General features: G+C 41.5%; 1 protein-coding gene across 7 annotated transcripts in view; it reads right to left on the minus strand.

Moving 5' to 3' along the window:
* LOC141099064 (uncharacterized) overlaps window positions 1–22,109 on the minus strand; it is a 52,405-nt gene that overhangs the window by 16,849 nt on the left and 13,447 nt on the right. For 3 of the 7 annotated variants that reach the window (XM_073587101.1, XM_073587094.1, XM_073587095.1), the window contains exon 2: window positions 2,535–3,091. In XM_073587101.1, the coding sequence (XP_073443202.1) occupies window positions 2,535–3,072 (538 nt within the window). In that variant the 5' untranslated portion in view covers window positions 3,073–3,091. Of the gene's footprint in view, window positions 1–2,534; window positions 3,092–10,826; window positions 11,627–11,656; window positions 11,786–22,109 lie in introns of those variants that run through there. The other 4 variants (XM_073587096.1, XM_073587099.1, XM_073587098.1 and 1 more) reach the window with 3 other exon arrangements.

Consider the following 22,109-nt stretch of genomic DNA (forward strand, 5'->3'; position numbering starts at 1 on the left):
TATCCCAACCCTAACCCTAGCCCAACCCTAACCCTAGCCCAACCTTAACCCTAACCCTAGCCCAACCCTAACCCTAGCCCTAGCCCTAACCCTAACCCTAATGGAAAACTGAAAAAAAAAATATTTTCTTTATTTCGTTATGTTGGCCTAACAAAGGGGGTGATAAACGGGGGGGCTATGTACTATTTTGTTTATTTTGATCACGATGATAGTTTATCATCGTGATCAAAATGAATGAATGGAATCTGCCAGCCGGAGCCGGCAGATTCCCGGCGGGCGCACTGCGCTTGCGCCCACCATTTTCCCCGGATCCAAGATGGCGGTGCCCACCGGAGGACGTCGGCGGGACCCAGGACCACCGGGAGGGGACAGAGGACCACGGAGAGGTACCGGGGGGGATCGGGGACCCTCTTTCTCTCTCCTCTGATGTGCGATCACATCAGAGGAAAGAGAAATGAAATGTAAAATCGCGGGGTTTTTTTTGCGGTCGCCGTTATAGGGTTAATAACGGCGATCGCAAAAGCGGGGTCGGTAAAAACCGACCGATTCATGTTCTCTGGGGTCTCGGCTACCCCCGGCAGCCGAGACCCCGAGAAAATCCGACACTGGGGGACGCTATTCACTTTCTCCACAGCGCCGTGAATTAGCGGCGCTGTGGTTTTAGTACAGATAAATACCGCCATTAAAAGGCGTATCGGCGGTCGCTAAGGGGTTAAAATATCAGTCTTCTTTTATCCAAACTACAATTACAATTAAAACCATCAATGATTTCACTTTAAATAAAGGATATCCATCTAAATTACTAAAGCAGCACCATCCAAAAAGACTTTAGATGTAGGGAACAGGAGGAGAAATGCATAATGCTCTGCTTGTATAAAGCAGCGATATTGCTTTTCCTATTGACCGGTAAATTTTGCATAAGTATTTTGCAGCAAATAAATTATGCATGTTATCAATAAATTTGGCTCAATTTATAACTTATAGCCACTTTTCTTTTTTATAGCCCTTTTCAAAACTTTTTAGGAAGGTGATGAAAGTGTTTTAGACACTGCTCATGCAATGTAGTCCACTTTCTTTGTGCAATTCCCATAACATTTCTGGTGCATTTCGCTTAGTAAATATTCCTAATAATTTTTAATTCTATAATAGGTCCTGTGATGGAGTGGCTCACTCAGCTGATACAGAGGTAGGCACAGGAACATTGTCTCTTTTCAGTCCTTATTGAGTTTATTATATACATGCGGCATGGTAAAATACAGTCTATACATCTGTGGGAAGTCCAACCGCTCAGGAGAAATTAGCATCCAAAGGTTCAGCTTTACTGGAGGCCTCCACTGTCCAGGCCTAATGAACACTGAATGCCTCTAGAGGCCGACTATTTAAGCTGCAGTCCACACCCTGGGGTGAAGATAATGTGGACAACCTCCCACCCGCTCTATGGTTGTCCACAAAAACCCAGCCGTTCAACAAATTGGCTAGTTAACCCCTCGCAGCACTTAATGTGCTGGAGGAAAAACTTCTGGGTTTTAAATCACTGAAGCCAAAAGCATCAGGGAAACAAGAAGAAATGTGTAGAGCAAGACAGGAAGGGGGGGAGCAGTTGAATAAGCCCCGCCCAGTGGACCAGACAGTGGCAGTTTACACACATCTGAACCGATATAAAAAAGGTATTTATGCATGAAAGGTGCGGTGTCAGGGGGAAGCAAAAGTACTAGAGAATCCTTATGTGACACACAATTGAATGATATCATTATATGAGATCTCAAAAAAGGGGTGACAGATTCCCTTTAAGACAGGATCAGAAATTTTTTGTATAATATTGAACTATTACAACAAAGAAGTGTGCAAAACATTATTTATATAATCCAGACACTATGTTAAGTGTACAGTTGTGCGCACATTTCTGAAATGTGGAGATTTTTATTTGTCTTTAAAAAAAAATAAAAAAGACAAGCACTACTTGTTTGCAGAGTGTGAAGAATAAAAACAGCCCTCCTTGTTTGCAATATGTGAAGAATAAAATTAGTGTTAAGTTCCTGTACAGAAGGATATCTCAGCTCAATCAATTCACAGTCACACTGACTCTGAAGGTACAGCACCTCCCTATATCATCTGTATCTTTGTATTATTATATACCACTTTCAGATTTTTTAAAAAACATTTTCTATCCATATTTGAAATGAGCATTGCGCTTTGATCTCCTGTCAATAGGCTGTAAAACCTTAAAATGATCTCTGCTTGACTGGCCTGCATTAATTATAACCCCTGTGATAGTTCCCTCCAATTGGCTGTGCTAGACCATGTGATGTGAAAGGCAATGTGAAAGGCATAATAGGGAATCCCCCACAGCTGTGTCTGCCTTTTTTTTCCTTGTTAATCAAATCACAAATTGTTTGAACCTTCACTGACCTACAATGCTCATCAAATAAGAATCAAAGCCAATTTGCAGTTGATCGATGTGATCATCTTTAATGATGGGTAATTATTTTAGCTTCCATTTTACAGAGACCAATATGAAAAAATTGCCAGCCTACCTGACATTAAGGTTGTGTTTGTCTCCGCTGGTTGAGTTGTTACATTTAGATGAAGAGTTGATGATTCTTGGGTTGGAAGATCGCTTTTTGTGTTATTGCTGTTACTAACTGTGCTGCTCTCTTGTCCTGTCTTAGATGTAGCAACAGATGAATTCAGAGTTGTGGAAGCATTGACTGTGCTGCTGATGTATCCAGTTTTTGGTAAATGTAAAGTTGTGGACTCAGTAACAGATCCAGTCTCAGGACTGTTGCTCACAGGTGCAGACATAGTTACATGTGACAGCTTAGATGAGTGCTCAGTTGTGGAGCTGCCATTAAATGTTGAATTTGTACTTGAGTTCAAGAGAGGATACACTGTAGCTTCTCCTAATGTAAAAGCTGGTGTGTCAGGAGGCAAAATATCTGTGCTTATTGAAGTTGCAGCATGTGAATGGCCCTTGGTTGGAGTTACTTCAGTTGTGGCTTTTACATTCAAAGATGCAGAAGTGAAAACAAAGAGAAAAAGTGCGGATGTACTTGAAAACATTTTAACCACCATTTGTCTGGTCCTTTAAAGGCTAGAAAGAAATACAAAGAAATGAATTAATGCCTATTTTGTGCATGTACTTTTATAATCTAAAAGCAGAAAGACTAAACATTGTTAGTTGATATCTATCTGATAATTAGTAATCTTGCAAATCTTAATTGTTAAAATATCTACACCTTAGTGTGCTAGTATGTATACAGTAACCATTACTTTTTATCATTTGTATACATTGACACAGCGGAGCTTGGTTTTCCACCACTCATCGTGAACTGAGTAATTCATGTATAAGCCTACAGTATTATTCTAAAGCTTTGTCATAGACTACAAAACGTACCCTAGATGGAATAATTATTCCAATTACTCTCCCTACTGGGACTCAAGTTTTTAAAACAATATGCATTACATGTGCTATGCAGAAAATCATTACACTTTCAGTCAGGCTGCACATGCACACATTTATCTCGTTCAGTGTACCATTTAATAGCTCGATTACTTCTCTTTGCTTTGTGTTAGGTTTGCACTAAGGTTCGGTTCTAGACCCTTTCCTCTTTTTTCTCTACACAGCCACAATTGGAATTCATTCATTTTCTTTTTTTTACATTATAGTTTTATAGATTTATTAGTAAATTATATTTCTACACTATAATTTTCTACATTATAGGTTTCTAGTTTACATATTTACATTATCATTTTATAGATTTATTAATACATATTAGTTTCTTTAGGCAATTTTGGTTTATTGACATGCAATGAGTGGGTTTGGGTTTATTTCAGTTGCATCTACTTTTCTAATTTATTGGGGTTTTTAGAAATATAATATACATTTTAGTGCTAATTCAATCCAAATTACTCTTATTGCACACTTTTTATAGGTGTTTTTAATGTATTTGGTTGGTAAACAAATTGTGAGAGAGAATGTATTAAGGCAATTTTATTACTTAATGCAAAGTCAAAATTTTACATATGCTAAGATAACTATGGCTTTAAACAATTCTGGACTGCCCATATGATGATGTCATGTGTTTGGAAGCTTCTTATATGTTTTTGGCAACATCTGAGTTAATAAGAGACACACCTTTGGATGTATTTTAGTGCACACCTGAAACTCACTGCTTCTTTGTGTAGCATCATGGGAAAGTCTCAAGAAATCAGCCAAGATATCGGGAAGAGAATTGTGGACTTGCACAATGGTTCTGGTTCACCCTTGGATACAATTTCAAGATACCTGAAGGTGCCTCGTTTATCTATACAAACAATTATATGCAAGTACAAACAAGATGGGAATGTCCAGCCATCATACTGATCAGGAAGGAGACAGGTTCTTTGTCCCAGAGAAGAACGTGCATTGGTCCGACATGTGCATATCAACCCAAGGACAAAAGCAAAAGAACTTGTGAAGATGATGGCAGAAGCTGGCAAGATTGTGTCAATATCCACAGTGAAACGAGTACTGTATCAACATGGGCTGAAAGAACACTCTGCCAGGAAGAAGTCATTACACCAAAGGAAACATAAAAACAACAAATTAATGGATCAAAGACCTTAATTTTTGTAGACATGTCCTGTGGTCTGATGAAAGAAAAATTTAACTTTTTGGGCATAATGACCATCATTACGTTTGGCGGAAAAAGGAAGAAGCTTGGAAACCTAAGAACACCACAGGGGTGGCAGCATCATGTTGTGAGGTTGTTTTGCTGCAGGAGAGACTGGTGCACTTCATAAAATAGATGACATCATGAGAAAAGAAGATTATTTGCAATACTGAAGGAACATCTCAAGACATCAGCCAGGAAGTTAAAGCTTGGGCGGAAATGGGTCTTCCAAATGGACAATGACCTAAAGCGTACTGCCAAAATTGTGACAAAGTGGCTTCAGGATAACAAAGTCAATGTTTTAGAGTGGCCATCACAAAGCCCTGATCTATTGAAAATTTATGGGCAAAGCTGAAAATGCAGGTGCGAGCAAGGCGACCAACAAACCTGGATCAGTTACATCAGTTTTGTCAGGAGGAATGGGCCCAAATTTCGACCAACTATCGTGAGAAGCTTGTGGAAGGATATCCCAAACGTTTGACCCAAGTCATTCAGGTTAAAGGCAATGGTACCAAATAATAATGAAATGTATATAAACTTTTGACTTTGCAGTAAGTAATAAAAATGCCTTAAAACATTCTCTCTCGCTCTCTCTCGCTGTCTCATTATTCTGGCATTTGGCAAATATTAATCATTAAGTTAATCCTAATTGACCTAAAACAGGATGTTACGGGCTGGCGGAGCGCACCAAATAATAAAGATGGCATATAGGTGCGTTCGCAGCCTGGGGTCCACCATGCAGAGGTGTTAACTGCTGCTCGGTATTGGCGGACGCAATATGGCGGTATAATAATGGAACACACGGGATTAACCTCACCCAATGTGTACAGAAGCGGACTCTGTTATCTCACAGAGCCACACAACCGCCAAATAATAAATGCCGTAGCCTGTTATTGCTCACAGAGCTCGGCAGTGTGAGCGCTAGCGTATAGTCACAGAACTCAGCCCTTAGACCGCAGGACTGAAGTCCCTCTAGACTGCTAGCGCTCGGCACCGCGACTGCGATGCCAGCAAGGGTTAAATAAATAATGCGTGCAAGTGTGCACAGTGCCGCTCAAGCGGACGCCACTAATCGCCATGGGTTGGGCCAGATAAGCGCACAGGTTGCACAAGGCGTTGCACCGGCGTGGCTGTCACTTGCCGCGGTTCGATAGTGCCCTGCAGTGGGCGACACCATCGGATGCTAGTGTGCAGACGGCTGGTATGCACTGTGGCCTATAGACTAGCCACTGACAGGTGCTGACTCGGACTCTAAACCCTACCAACATACGTATCAAAAGGGAAGGGGTTTCATAACGAGTCAGTCACTAGATACATGCATCCATCATCATACACTCCAAACTATTTGAGTCTATACGAGCGGCCATGCGACCCTTTTTTAGCAACGTCCTTCCGGGACCTTCATGACCTTTCTGATGGTCCAATCCGAGCCAGAGAAGGACCTGAGCATGTGATCTCCGATCTCCAATGAGAGGTCGTCCCACGGGCATGCTCAGTGGACCGAAAAGAGGACTTAGTCCCTGGAGCAGCTCGTTGCTGGCCAGCATGCGTTGCTATAGCTGCACCAGAGGTGCCAGCAACAGTAACTAAACCTACAGAGCTGGTCTGAGCAGAGCGTCTGGATTGATGAGTCTGCTGAGCAGCCTCCTCTGTGGCCGGAGAGGAATGGGAGACTGCTGAATGCAAGGCTCGGGATTCCTGCTGTGCAGCAATAGGAACCCAATGCCTAACACAGGAAAGATTTATTCTGATTTCTTGTCAGATATTGAGAAAAACATGCATATGTGTCTTGTTATATAGTGTATGTAAACTTCTGGTTTCAACTGAATGTGTTCCCTTGATATTGATCCAATTTTGTGTATTACACTGCACCAATTCTGAAGACATGTTCATTTTCATATAAACTTATTTGCCACTATTCAGTGTTAGTATTCTGCCATCTGGTGGATACCTTTTGTATATTTTCCTATTTTCATTGCATTGTGTCCCTCATTGGCCTCCCCTTTTTTTCATTGCTCTAAAATTTATTTTATTATGCAAGTTGAGTCCTTTAATAAAATATTTATTGCTTGTATATATTTGTTTGATCTTTGGTTATTATGGAGTAACACTTAAACAATAACTACAAATATCCTTACTCTGGCATGTTAGGCAAGCCACTGTCCATAGGGAGAAACGTTATCCCTTAGACCTCAGTCAGAGGCCTCTCATACAGCCAAATCAGATCTCATGCTTTGCACATATCTGCAAATTGAGTTTCTGGTTTGGTTTTCATCCTAAGTCATGAGGATAGGCTAGTTAAAGGGTCGATATTGACTTCTAGGATTGTTACATCTAATAGGTGGCACTAGGGTTCAAGTCCTCTTTCTCTCCACGAAGGTAATATGCATATTTAACTTCACAGGGGAGGATTAGATGGTCTATAAGTCTGTTTACCGTGGCATTCCAACCAGGGCTGGGAAAAGAGGTAGGCTGGGTAGGCACCTTAAAAAAAAATTCTGAATGTCTGCAGTTGCCCAGCATCTTTCTGGCCGCAGACATTCAGCAGTGACGGGCACACATGGGAGCAGTGTCAGTCACTGCTCACCCCTTTCTCTGCCCTTCATTAATGCCGTCGCTCCCTCCCTGCAATCAACTGTGAATACAATTGCTGTGTGCACTGCTTTCATCTCCTTTGCTCTGCCAAGCTCTCCAAGCAAGATGCAGGTTATTGGGCCTTGTTGGGGGGGTTCGATTGAGTGACATCATTGTGCCATCCAGTGTCAACTACTGCACTTCACAGAAGAGGAAACAGTGAACAGGTATGAGGTTTTTTTTTTTTTTTTTTAATTCTTGATGCTGTGATGATGGGGGATAAAATGAGGGGAGGGGCTGTGCTGATGGGGGAATTAAATAAGGGGCTGTGCAATGAGGGAATAAAATGATAATTTCACGCAAAACAGGTTAAACAGTATGGATGACAATAGTCAATTTTTGGAACAAAAAAATTAGTCACCAGCAGCAGGCCAATCTTTTTTTTTTTTTTTGTTTCAAACCATCATAATTTCCTACATAGCAGATTACACTGTATGAATAACAATACAGTCAATATTTTTACCCCCCAAAAATGTGGTCACCTGCAGCAGCTATATATTCAGCAACAGACTGCAAAGCCCTGCTTAAAGGCTGTATTCAGCCACACTCCCTGTACCAGCAGCTGTCCCTAGGCATAGAAATTGCAAAGCACAAGATTAGCCTTTAGAAAGACTTTTAGTTTGATGGTTCAGCATAGTATCACCACTAGATGACTTTGATTCCTAAAGTTGTGCACACAGGCCTGGACAACTACTCTCTCCCTCCAATCATAACTGTCTCTGAGCTGTGCAGTTGCAACAGTTTGCCGAGCTTGATGGCGTTCGTCCTTTTATAACCTCTGATAAGGTAATGCGGCCAGGCAATCACAGTAATGCCATTACCATGATGGCTACGGCATTACAGTGGCTGTCAGGCCATCCCTGCATGTTTATTGGATTTGTAAGTCTCATTACTTAGCCTTTTCAATTTCATAAGTGCAACATAAACAACTTTTAGTCTACAGAGTTTTGTGCCATGTGACATATATTTGATTTTCTTGCGAGTCCAAAAACATATATGTAACTCATTGCAACTTGCTGCTGTGTGACTATTTTAGATTGGCAATTTTGGCTGTAAAAACAGCCAAATCCCTACATTGTTCCATGCAAGTCGCAGATACACGTATAACTTACTGTACATTGAATTCTAATAAGGAAAAGATTTGTGGAAGTTGTGACCAAAAAATCTACAGAGTTGGATTTTTTAAGTATTTTTATTTGTTTGTCATATTGCTTAAAATGAACCTATCAGCAGGATTGTGCACAGTAACCTACAGCCAGTGTCAGGTTGGTGCTGTTATACTGATTAAAATGATACTTTGGTTGATGAAATCTGTCTGGTGGTTGTTTTTTAATTTTAATTTTTAGTTTTGAGTTTATGATATGCTCGCGCTGAGGGGCGGCCTGTGGGGGGTCTTCATGTTGGCCTCTGATTAGGTAGTCATTTTGCAGACTGCTGACAGGTCACTAATCCCTCACTGACCTGCCCCATAGCTTACATAATGAATATCTGTACACACTGAATAAAAAAAAACCTTCTGTAGGCAGGTGCCACCCGTGGTACCTGTGCTGCAGCATAATCGCATGTTTAATGTGTTTGAGCTTTTCCTGAGGTGCATATAAAAAATTTTTTTAAATGGCACCCGCCGTGACTGCACAGTATCAGCTATCGATGTACATAGCTGTGATCCAATAGCTGCTATTGTGCATGCAAAAGCAGAGCCATCTTGCTAGAGAAGGAAAAAAAAAACACCTCTTCCAAGATGGTGCTGTCCGCACCTGCGCAGTGGCAGTTTTTAGCGATCGCCAAGTGTTGCTACTGTGCAGGCATGGGCGACGCCATCTTGGAGAAGGACAGGTTTTTTTTTCTTCTCTAGCAAGATGGCGCACAGTCAATGCCACTAAACAAAAGGACTTGGCAGTGCCCCAGACAGCCACAGCAACTCTTTGCATCAGTGAATGGCATTCACATTTATCAATCATGCCACAGATAACAATTATTTTTTCAGTAACAAAGAAAAAGGATCTTGTAATGGGAAGTAATCAAGCCAGGTGTATATGGCAGTGCATGATGATATAAAGTGTGGTACTAAATACTGCCCTGCATAAACATGGCAGCCAAAAGAGAAAGTACAGAGACTAGCAGCATTGGAAGCACGTGTTCATGGAAGCCGTCAACCAATGTCCTTCTAGGCTGTGTACCCACATTCAGTAATTGCTGTGGGTTTGCCGCTGTGCCTTTATGCTGTGTTAGACCCGCAGCGGCCACAAGTGGCAGCATAGTGGATGGAATTTCTAAAAATCCCATGTCCACTATGCGTCCATAGACGCCTGCGAATCACCCGCAGACACTGACATGAGGGCGTCTATTAAGACCACAGTCTGTCAATCTCTCTTGAAGAGACACTAGTCTCTGCAAGAGAAATAGCAAAAAAAGAAAAAGCAGAAAAAACACCACCAAAGTATTGACTGCAGTCTGAATCAGTCCTTAGTATAAAGCATACCACCTGATAGTGAGCTAGGTGGTGCATGAAAACTGTGCTGAAGACCAAATGCATTCAATATTGAAAAAAAAAGGTTTTGGACCAGCAGAAGCGCTGGGATAGGTGTGAAAAGGCTATTGTCCTCCTTCACTTCCCTGCTCCCCCTGCATGTTAAAGGACTGTCCCGCCACATAGAATAAAGGACATTAACCTTTTTTAAGAAGCAATGGTGAGTGCTGTTTCTTTTTTCAATATTGTCTGCAAAATAAATCACATCAATAGAATGTTTTGGATGCAATACCTGCGTTCAATAAAAAGCAGGGCTTTGGATGCAGTGAACATATGCTACGTCCAAAGCGCTGCTACTTCAGGATCGTGGGAACATAGCATTAATGTGTACATGTACGATGTTGCAGATTTGCTCTCCCTTTCCTGCTGCACAGTGAATGATGAGCGCTTGTTGGAGGCTCGGACCCTCTGTTGTAGAGTCAGTCATATTTTACAGGAAACATAGTACTGCATGCACTGTCAAAACATTGGAAATCTTGACAGGACCTGGCACCCCCATTATTGGGACTGTCTGATGATGCTGGTATTCACCATGCAACAGATCTGTCAGAGTAATGTGGTTTCTCGTACAGTAAATAGGAGCCCAAATACAGATGTAAGCAAAGCCTAAGTGGATGTGGGTCGCCCTCACACCCAGGGCAGCGGGATACTCGGCACCGGGCCGGTGTCAGGGGGAATGTGTCACAGCAGCAGTGACCCGGTCTGTGGCCCTGGACGCCCAATATCAATGGCGGTGATGTTAATGGTGTTAAAGTTTATTGGAATAGTTCGTGACGCCACCTGTGGTGCTCGGCAAGTGTGATGTCAGGCCGACGCTGCGGGCAGATCCTCTGGGACTGATGGTATGCGCAGCTTAGATGGTAAAGCTCCCCACTGGCGGAGCTGTAGTCCCAGGGCAGTGTAGATGAAGTAATGGGGAGGCGCAGTTGGTGTAGGTGCAGGTACCCAGATGTAGCAGTGCTGGAATAACTGGAGGACGCCAGAGTATGCGGTTCCAAAGCTTTACTCACTGTTTGCAGTTCACACAACGGCCTGCCTCTGCACTGTGTTCTTCAGGTCAGGGCCCCAGGCAGGATAGGATTATCCCCTCCACACTCCACCAATATGCACCTCACTGAACGACTCCTCCAATGCGCCTTTAGGTGCAAAGCACTCCAGTACTTAGTTACCCTGGAATACCTCTCTCTAGGTGTTCCTAGTCTCTACTTGTATGACAGACAGCTGTAGCCTGCTTCGGGGACTCCTCTCTGCGTCCCGGCTCACTATCCAGTTGCTGGTGTGTCCCAAGTCTATGATGGGAGTAAGGCGTTAATGGCTCACTACTCCTCCGGTGTCTGATGCCGAACATAAAGATCTAATCAACCTCGGGGACCGGGCCCCGGCCTCTGCGCTCTGGACTGGAAGGGTTCTCTCTCTTTCTCAACCTGCTTCCCACCGTCCTTCTATTCTCCTTTGTTCCGACCTATTCTATCTCGCTTATGGAATCTGTAGTCTCCCGTCTGCGTCTCTTTCTCCTTCTCTTCCTTCCCGTGCCAGCTGGCTCAGATCACTGAGGCAGCTGCAGCACTCTTTCTAAACTGAACTCAAACTGAACTCAAAACTAACTTCAGAACTGAACTCCACTCGCCTGACCTCCCGTCAGACTGACCTGAAATCCTACACCTTCCCTCTCTTTTATAGCTAACTCCACCCGCCTCCCCAGCACCTCTCGTGTTACGAAGCCAGGGACCACAAAAGGCACCCTATGACCTTTCCAGCATAAAGCATGGATGGGTCCCTGCTGAACTATCCTGTGTGTGGGGTGCAGGTGTTGGAATGTGAAAGGGGGTTCCCACCCTACCTGGATGGTGGGGTACCACACCTTAGGAGAAGGTGCAGTACCTCTGTGGCGACTGAAGCCTCAGAGGTGCCACAGATGTTCAGGTGAATGTATATTCAGTCAGGCTGCTATCCATCTGCATGAGATCTGCTGAAAAAAAATAAACGAAAATTGCAATAAAATGCATTTAAAGGGGTTTTATCATTTCTACACATCAAGCTGTTTGCTCGTGTTAAAAATGACACCACAAGCATATTCACACTTCTTCAGCAACCACTGCTGCTCCAGATCTTCATTGACTGGTTGCAGTGGTGATATCATGGTTAGAGAGCCCATGACTGCTGCTACCAATCACTGAGCCCAATCACTACTGCTAAAGTCTATGTGACTTACAAGGATAGCTGTGGCGTAGCATCAATTATGTTTATATGTAATACTTCATGCACATGGCTCTATTTCCATTCTATACAATGAGTTGCACAAAGCCATAAACTTATAGATGTGTATACAGATTGTCTGCACCTTTGCATGACTCCTGATTCACAAGGAAACATGCTGGATTCTACACAAATATAGGCTTAGGTTTAAAGGGAAGACCACAACCTTTTAGCCCTCATATACAGCATTCTAATATGCTGCATTTATGCCCCCAATCTGCCCTGCAAGAAAAGAAAAAAACAACCTTTTATTATACTCACCTGTGAGGCGATCGGGTCAGAGAGGTGTCGCAGGTCTTGGTCTGATGATTCCCTTCTTCTTTAGATGCCGTCCTCCTGTGCTTCGTGTGGATGACATGACTCTATGTCATCCACAAAGTGTCCTTGGCATTGTGTTCCTGCACAAGCGTAGCAAATTATCGCAGTGCGCATGCGCCGAGAAAGGTCAAAGAGCCTGACCTGACCAAAGAGGTTGTTCTGTCAGCAACCTCAAATGAACCACACCTTGTAAAGCAAAATGAACAGATTGCTAGACATTTGGATCTGCCCAAAAGTCTTAGGTTCCAGGCTACAGCATTGGAATCTTATAGCAGATGATGTTGGGATTTCTTTGTTCCGCAACTGTCATAAAGAACTTGTCCAATACTTCTTCGTGGAGGGCAATTTTGTGGTGTGCAACAACATCAACAGTTTAACGCAAGCTCAGAAGAATGTAGGTTCTTCATCGATTTATTCAAAACAAGTCTAAATGCAGTCTTGCTGCATAATGTTAATGTGATGCCTGTGTCATGATCCAGGTTGGATTCTGACAGAGTTAGCACATGTAACCTTTTTTTTCCTTGCCTTTGGCTCAAGTTTAGTTTTGCCCCCGGTGGCCACTGGGGTTATTACACTGTAGTTGTTTTAGTTCTGTCTTGGCCCCGGTGGCTGCTGGGGTCATTACACGTAAATTACCAAGCAGGTGAGATTACCCTGGCTCCTACGCATCAAGGAGTGTCAGGTGTTCTCAATCACTGTTGATGATATTGTTCATTTCCAACCAACTTTGGTGAAGAAAGGAGCTATAGAGAGGAGTTCCATGCAGCTCAGTCGGAGCTTTGGTGTAACAGCTTCAGATGGAAGCTGTATTCGGGTGCTGGACTCTGTTGCTGGGAGCAATAGCAACAGAGCAAAGCTAAGTGGAGTTTTCCCTGTTTGTTATATTTTTCCTTGTGTGTGTATTAGTACAGTGGTGGGATTAGTGCCTGGAACGTCGAGTTCACTAGTCAGGGATAGATGCAGGGCGAGCTAGGGATTGAGGTATCCAGCTCGGCGACAGGTGAGGAACATGTATAGGGATCGTTAGGAGTTTAGGGATACTGCCTCAGGGGAGTGCAGGAGGTCTCCATGTCCCCGTTCCCTATCGCAGGGCCCACCATTGTAACTGTTTCCCCGGTGTTCCCCTTTACTTTGTCTAAATTTGCCCAGCTCCGGAGGCGGTGTATCCAGGCTTCCCTGTCCCAGTCTGAAATTCGCCCTGCTGGAGGTGGTGCATCCAGGTCCTCGTGACAGCCTTCAATTTCAGTTGGTTATGCAGTCCACATGAAAGAAACCTATTAAAACATGAAACAGCTGTTGAGGTTCCTGAATCATGACCAACATTTGTGGCCCCTCTGACTTCAAGATGTTTGCCCTCTTAATTGGTCTTCAAGGTGGATAAACAAAGTACTGCTGATTTCTGTGTGAGTGGGATAGTTGTGCAAGAGAATATTAATACAATAAAAGAGACTGGCCTCTCTGACATTCACTTCAGCCAGGGAGTAAAGATATCCCGCATCCAGCACTTGTTAACCCACATAAGATTTTGTTACCACTATTGCATATCAAGTTGGGCCTAAAGAAGAACTTTGTAAAGGCAATGGATAAAAATGCAAAAGCATTCAAATATCTCATTGATACATTTCCAAGGTTGGGTGAACCAAAGGTAAAAAAAAGGAATTTTTATTGAACCAAAGATTTACAAGCTTCTTCAAGATGAGGTGATTCTCCGTTTGTTGCAGGGCAAGAAAAAGGCTTTATGGGTAGTATTTTCATTAGTGGTAACTATTTTTTGGGGAAACTCAAGAGCAGATAACTATAAAGACTTGGTTGAGAATCCCTTCAAAATACAGGTGCTTCTCACAAAATTACAATATCATCAAAAAGCTAATGTATTTCAGTTTTTCAATACAAAAAGTGAAACTCATACATTAAATAGAGTCATTACAAACAGAGTGATTTATTTCAAATGTTTATTTCTGCTAATGTTGATGATTATGGCTTACAGCCAATGAAAACCCAAAAGTCATTATCTCAGTACATTAGAATAAATAACAAAAAACACCTACAAAGGCTTCCTAAGCATTTAAAAAGGTCCCTTAGTCTGTTTCAGTAGGCTCCACAATCATGGGGAAGTCTGCTGTGTCATTGACACACTCCACAAGGAGGGAAAGCCACAAAAGGTCATTGCTAAAGAAGCTAGCTGTTCACAGAGTGCTGTATCCAAGCATATTAATGGAAAGTTGAGTGGAAGGAAAAAGTATGGTAGAAACGGAGCGCAAGAAACTGGGATAAGCAAAGCCTTGAAAGGGTTGTTAAGAAAAGGCCATTCAAAAATTTAGGGGAGATTCACAAGGAGTGGACTTCTGCTGGAGTCATTGCTTCGAGAGCCACCACTCACAGACTTATCCAGGACCTGGACTAAAAGTGTTGCAAATGGTGTGTCAAGCCACTCATAACCAATAGACAATGCCAGAAGCATCTTACCTGGGCCAAGGAGAAAAAGAACTGGACTGTTGCTCAGTGGTCCGAGGTGCTGTTTTCAGATGAAACTAAATTTTGCATTTCATTTGGAAATCAAGGTCCTAGAGTCTGGAGGAAGAGTGGAGAGGCACACAATTCAAGATGCTTGAGGTCTAGTGTGAAGTTTCCACACCAGTGATGGTTGGGGAGCCATGTCATCTGCTGGTGTAAGGTCCACTGTGTTTTAACAAGAGCAAAGTCAGTGCAGCCATCTACCAGTAAATTTTTGAACAATTCATGCTTCCCTCTGCCGACAAGCTTTTGGGAAATGGAAAGTTCATTCTCCAGCAGGACTTGGCACCTGTCCACACTGCCAAAAGTACCAATACCTGGTTTAAAAACAACAGTATCACTGTGCTTGATTGGCCAGCAGACTCGCCTGACCTTAACCCCATAGCGAATTAATGGGGTATTGTCAAGAGGAAAATTAGGGACACCAGACCCAACAATGCAGATGAACTGAAGGTTGCCATCAAAGAACCTGGGCTTTCATAACACCTCAGCAGTGCCACAGGCTGATTGCCTCCATGCCACGCTGCTTTGATGCAGTAATTGATGCAAAAGGAGCCCCGACCAAGTATTGAGTGCATTTACTGAACACACATTTCAGTAAGCCAAAATTTCAGATTTTAACATCATTTTTCAAGCTGGTGCTATAAAGTATTCTAATTTACTGAGATAATGACTTTTGGGTTTTCATTGGCTGTAAGCCATAATCATCAACATTAAGAGAAATAAACACTTGAAATAGATCACTCTGTCTGTAATGACCCTACATAATATATGAGTTTCACTTTTTTGTGTTGAAGAACTGAAATAAATGAACTTTTTGATAATATCCTAATTTTGTGAGAAGCATCTGTATATAAGGATCTTGTCTGTAACATGTGCTTAATGATTAATTTCTTACATTTACATCTAGACTTAATTCCATCAAACTGTGGAGTAGAGAGCGACGAGCATGGTGAGAGATTTCACCAAGATGTTGCGGCTATGGAGAAAATATATCAAAGAAAATGTAATCCATCAATGCTTTTAAATAACTATTGGCAATTCTAGGAGATGAAGGAGTACAAGAGAAAAACAAAAAAGAGTTGTCACTGAATGAGAACCAAATTTTGTACTGCAATTTCTGTAACTGCTTCTAAGTTTCCGCTAAAAAAAAATCAGAAAATTGGTATAAGAAAATATTTAGCATCTTTATATTTGCAAAAATAATAATATTTGAAAGTACTGAAGCTTTTTTTGCATTAATTATATGAAGCAGTAAAAGGAAAACTCTTTGATATCATAGAAAAAAGTCAACTAAATATTTCCATAGTCAAATTTGAATTCAGGAGGTCAAAATAATAAAAAATGGCTCATTTCATAACCAAGCCTGACAACTTTTGAAAATATGTAGAACAGTCATTTTTAATCCGATTTAATCAATAAAGTCTGTAGGAGAATCTTTAATTCATACTGTAGGTCCCTTATGTTCTACAGTAATCTCTGCTTTGTAACCATTACTGATTCTTGCATTTTTACCATTGTGCTGACCTTTGCCTTGTATACAATCTGCATTTTATTACACCTTATCTGACTTAACTTTGCTTTGATTGCATAATGTAGTTACTACTTTGTTTTGTAACCAGTTGCATACCAAACCATACTTGGTGGCAGCGATCAACCTACTTAGCAACACTAGACACTATTATGGTTTATATTCCACCAGCGGTCAAAACTAGTGGCTGCAACACTGCTTCTGAAAATGAAATATTAGTTTAACGGGGTGGTCCAAGCTGATACTGATTTAGTCCTAGATGTCTATCAATTTCATGTAATAATCTAATTGCTTTTCTAATATATTTTAATTAAATATTTTCTACAAACTTCCAGTTTTGTTGAGAATCCCCAGTGTATGCTGAGGTACTCAAATGATACGTCATCAGGAGGCAAAGCAATGAGGTAACTGCCACAGCCTGTTTCATCTTGAAACTAAGCATCAGTGTCATCCATTTCAGGGGCTGAGCTAGTACTAGCTCTACTGAGCGCATTTCTCACCGGCTCCTAAACTGGGACCTCTTCTTATGGCACATTTTTGGTAAAGCGCTACATCTGAAATTTACCATCACTTCTTGACATTGATTACCACTGATAGTTTTATGGCAATTACACAGGTGGTTTCATTATTTTCAGATTTCCCCATAACTTCTTGCATCTAAGGGGTTCACTTCTATTAGCATAATCCGCTAGTTCTTTGTATCTTTTGTCTGGCAAACTAGGAATTTGGTGGTACTTACATTGATCTCATGAATATTCAAAATTCTATCATTTTCTTTATATTCTAATGGGTGTTGAATCTCTATTGTGGTCATATTAAGATTATGCATTTGACTTTTTATATTTTTGGAAGAAGTTGGCTTCCTTTCAGTTTCTCGTACATTACTGTATTAATTTATACTGCATCAGTTTATACAGCCACATTTATGTGTATTCTTTTTTTGTATATATTCATGTACAATTTTGTATTATTTTGGCATGTTTCCTATTGATTTAAGTCTCGTTTATGACACATATTGAATCTACTATTCTATTTTTTGTGTGTTTATCCTAGTCTGATGAACGTCAATGAAAAGACCGAAATGTTATACTTTGGATTATGATCTTTGGAATAAAAAACTTTTGATTAATAGCAATCCTTTGAGTGCCGGATAATTTTTGTGTTTTTAGCTCTACTGAGCTTGCGTCGGTTGTCAAATTCTGTCAATACAATGTGCACTGACAGTACACTTTCTTGGTGACTCATCACTTCTCATTAGAGTCAGCAAAGTAGCACACTATCACTGTAAATTAAAAACAATATGGCACAGTGACAAGATCCTTTTGCGCATACATCAAAATTGACAAACAACGCATGTTGGTGGGTGGGTGGGGACAGAGGCTGTAGTAGTAACCACAACTTCTGCCCCGATGATGTCTCTTTTGTACTAGGTATTCTCAAATGAAATGTCAAACAGCAAGTTGGTAAAAAAAAAGCAGTTAGAGAGATTAGAGAGGTAATAGTATGGAATTTTTAATTAACCCTGTTACCAGCTTGGGATTTTCCATTTTTTGCGCTTTCGTTTTTTGCTCCCCTTCTTCCCAGAGCCATAACTTTTTTATTTTTTTCCATCAATATAGCCATATGAGGGCTTTATTTTTGTGGGACGAGTTGTAATTTTGATCAGCAGCATTGATTTTACCATATAGTGTAAGCCACTATATGGTAAAATCTTAAACGAAAAATGGGAAAAAAATTCCAAATGAGGTGAAATTGCAAAAAAAAGTGCAATTACATAATTTTTTTTGGAACATGTTTACTAAATGCTAAAGCTGGACAAACAAACTTCAGACCAGAATACAGTGCCTTGCAAAAGTATTCAGCCCCCTGGAACTTTTCAACCTTATCCCACATGTCATACTTCAAACATAAAGATACCAAATGTAAATTTTTGGTGAAGAATCAACAAGTGAGACGTAATTGTGAAGTTGAACAAAATGTATTGGTTATTTTAAATTTTTGTGGAAATTCAAAAACTGAAAAGTGGGGCGTGCAATATTATTTGGCCCCTTTAACTTAATACTTTGTTGCGCCACCTTTTGCTGTGATTACAGCTGCAAGTAGCTTGCGGTATGTCTCTATCAGTTTGTACATCGAGAGACTGAAATTCTTGCCCATTCTTCCTTGGCAAACAGCTCGAGCTTAGTGAGGTTTGATGGAGATCGTCTGTGAACAGCAGTTTTCAGCTCTTTCCACAGATTCTCGATTGGATTCAGGTCTGTACGTTGACTTGGCCATTCTAACACCTGGATACGTTTATTTGTGAACCATTGCATTGTAGATTTTGCTTTATGTTTGGGATCATTGTCTTGTTGGAAGACAAATATCCGTCCCAGTCTCAGGTCTTTTGCAGACTCCAACAGGTTTTCTTCAAGAATGGTCCTGTATTTGGCTCCATCCATCTTCCCATCAATTTTAACCATCTTCCCTGTCCCTGCTGAAGAAAAGCAGGCCCAAACCATGATGCTGCCACCACCATGTTTGACAGTGGGGGTGGTGTGTTCAGGGTGATGAGCTGTGTTGCCTTTACGCCAAACATATCGTTTGGCATTGTTGCCAAAAAGTTCGATTTTGGTTTCATCTGACCAGAGCACCTTCTTCCACATGTTTGGTGTGTCTCCCAGGTGGCTTGTTGCAAACTTTAAACAACACTTTTTATGGATATCTTTGAGAAATGGCTTTCTTCTTGCCACTCTTCCATAAAGGCCAGATTTGTGCAGTGTATGACTGATTGTTGCACTATGGACAGACTGTCCCACCTCAGCTGTAGATCTCTGCAGTTCATCCAGAGTGATCATGGGCCTCTTGGCTGCTTCTTTGATCAGTCTTCTCCTTGCTTGAGATGAAAGTTTAGAGGGGCGGCCGGGTCTTGGTAGATTTGCAGTGGTATGATACTCCTTCCATTTCAATATGATCGCCTGCAGTGTTCCTTGGGATGTTTAAAGTTTTGGAAATCATTTTGTATCCAAATCCAGCTTTAAACTTCTCCACAACAGTATCACGGACCTGCTTGTTGTGTTTCTTGGTCTTCATGATGCTTTCTGTGCTTCAAACAGAACCCTGAGACTAGAGCAGGTGCATTTATATGGAGACTTGATTACACACAGGTGGATTATATTTATCCTCATTAGTCATTTAGTACAACATTGGATCATTTAGAGATCCACAATGAACATTTGGAGTGAGTTTGCTGCACTGAAAGAAAAGGGGATGAATAATATTGCACACCCCACTTTTCAGTTTTTGAATTTCCACAAAAATTTAAAATAACCAATACATTTTGCTCAACTTCACAATTGTGTCCCACTTGTTGTTGATTCTTCACTAGTGTTGAGCATTCCGATACCGCAAGTATCGGGTATCGGCCGATACTTGCTGTATCGGAATTCCGATACCGACTTCCGATATTTTTTCAATATCGGAAGTCGGCATCGGAATCGGAAGTTCAAAGTTGATTGACAGCCGAAATGACGTCATCATGATGCGCGGTGTGTGCGCATCATGATGCGCCGTCATTTCGGGCCTTCCGGGGGTCTCTGCCGGCCTGCCGGGGGGCTGTGTGGACTGCCTGGGGTCTGTACCGGCCTGCCGGGGGTCTGTGCCGGCCTGCCGGTGGTCTGTGCACCCTGTGGGGGTCTGTACCGGCCTGCCGGGGGGCTGTGCCGGCCTGCCGGGGGGCTGTGCTGATGTCCAGGGGTCTGTGCAAGCATCATCCGATGGGACTACAAGTCCCATCTGGCGATGCCTGCTACCATGACAGTGATTGACACATTAGCCAATGATGGGACAGTAGTAGTCCCATCATCCGGCTAATGTGTTAAATGTAAAAAAAAAACACTACATACATACTACATGCATGCTACATACATACTACATGCTACATACATACCACATATATACTACATGCATGCTACATACATACTACATGCTACATACATACTACATATATACTACATGCATGCTACATACATACATACTACATGCATGCTACATACATACTGCATGCTACATACATACTACATGCTACATACATGCCACATATATACTACATACATACTACATGCATGCTACATACATACTACATACTACATATATACTACATGCATGCTACATACATACTGCATGCTACATACATACTACATACATACTACATGCATGCTACATACATACTACATACATACATACTACATGCTACATACATACCACATATATACTACATACATACTACATGCATGCTACATACATACTACATGCTGCATACATACCACATATATACTACATACATACTACATGCATGCTACATACAATACATACATAGACATACAGTACATATAACATAGAGTAACATACTTACCAATACTTGTCACATTGTTCCCCGAAGCCATTGTCTTTTATGGAATAAATATTAACATAACAAACCACAAAAATACTCACCCACGATCCGAAGCAGTCCACGAGTGTGTCCCACGACGATCTTGGGTAGAGAACTGCAGCATCAGATGATGCTGCCGTTCTCTACGGGCTGCAGGAATCCAATGACGGAAGGTAGGTATCCTTCCGCACTGCATTCCTCCGCCACTTAAAAAAAAAAAGTCCCTAGTCTCACTTTATGCCATTGCTGCGTGGGAAATTCCCACACAGCAATGGCATAAAGTGAGACTAGGGACTTTTTTTTTTTAAGTGGCGGAGGAATACAGTGCGGAAGGATACCTACCTTCCGTCATTGGATTCCTGCAGCCCGTAGAGAACGGCAGCATCAGCTGATGCTGCAGTTCTCTACCCAAGATCGTCGTGGGACACACTCGTGGACTGCTTCGGATCATGAGTGAGTATTTTTGTGGTTTGTTATGTTAATATTTATTCCGTAAAAGACAATGGATTCGGGGAACAATGTGACAAGTATTGGTAAGTATGTTACTCTATGTTATATGTACTGTATGTCTATGTATGTATTGTATGAATGTATTGTATGTAGCATGTATGTAGTATGTATGTAGTATATGTGTGGTATGTATGTAGCATGTCGTATGTATGTAGTATGTATGTAGCATGCATGTAGCATGCAGTATGTATGTAGCATGCATGTAGTATATATGTAGTATGTATGTAGCATGTAGTATGTACAGTGGGGAAAAAAAGTATTTAGTCAGTCAGCAATAGTGCAAGTTCCACCACTTAAAAAGATGAGAGGCGTCTGTAATTTACATCATAGGCAGACCTCAACTATGGGAGACAAACTGAGAAAAAAAAATCCAGAAAATCACATTGTCTGTTTTTTTTTCATTTTATTTGCATATTATGGTGGAAAATAAGTATTTGGTCAGAAACAAGCAATCAAGATTTCTGGCTCTCACAGACCTGTAACTTCTTCTTTAAGAGTCTCCTCTTTCCTCCACTCATTACCTGTAGTAATGGCACCTGTTTAAACTTGTTATCAGTATAAAAAGACACCTGTGCACACCCTCAAACAGTCTGACTCCAAACTCCACTATGGTGAAGACCAAAGAGCTGTCAAAGGACACCAGAAACAAAATTGTAGCCCTGCACCAGGCTGGGAAGACTGAATCTGCAATAGCCAACCAGCTTGGAGTGAAGAAATCAACTGTGGAAGCAATAATTAGAAAATGGAAGACAT

The sequence above is a fragment of the Dendrobates tinctorius genome, unplaced genomic scaffold (genome assembly GCF_039654945.1).
Source record: "Dendrobates tinctorius isolate UK_male_01 unplaced genomic scaffold, ASM3965494v1 ptg000098l, whole genome shotgun sequence".
Lineage (NCBI taxonomy): Eukaryota > Metazoa > Chordata > Amphibia > Anura > Dendrobatidae > Dendrobates > Dendrobates tinctorius.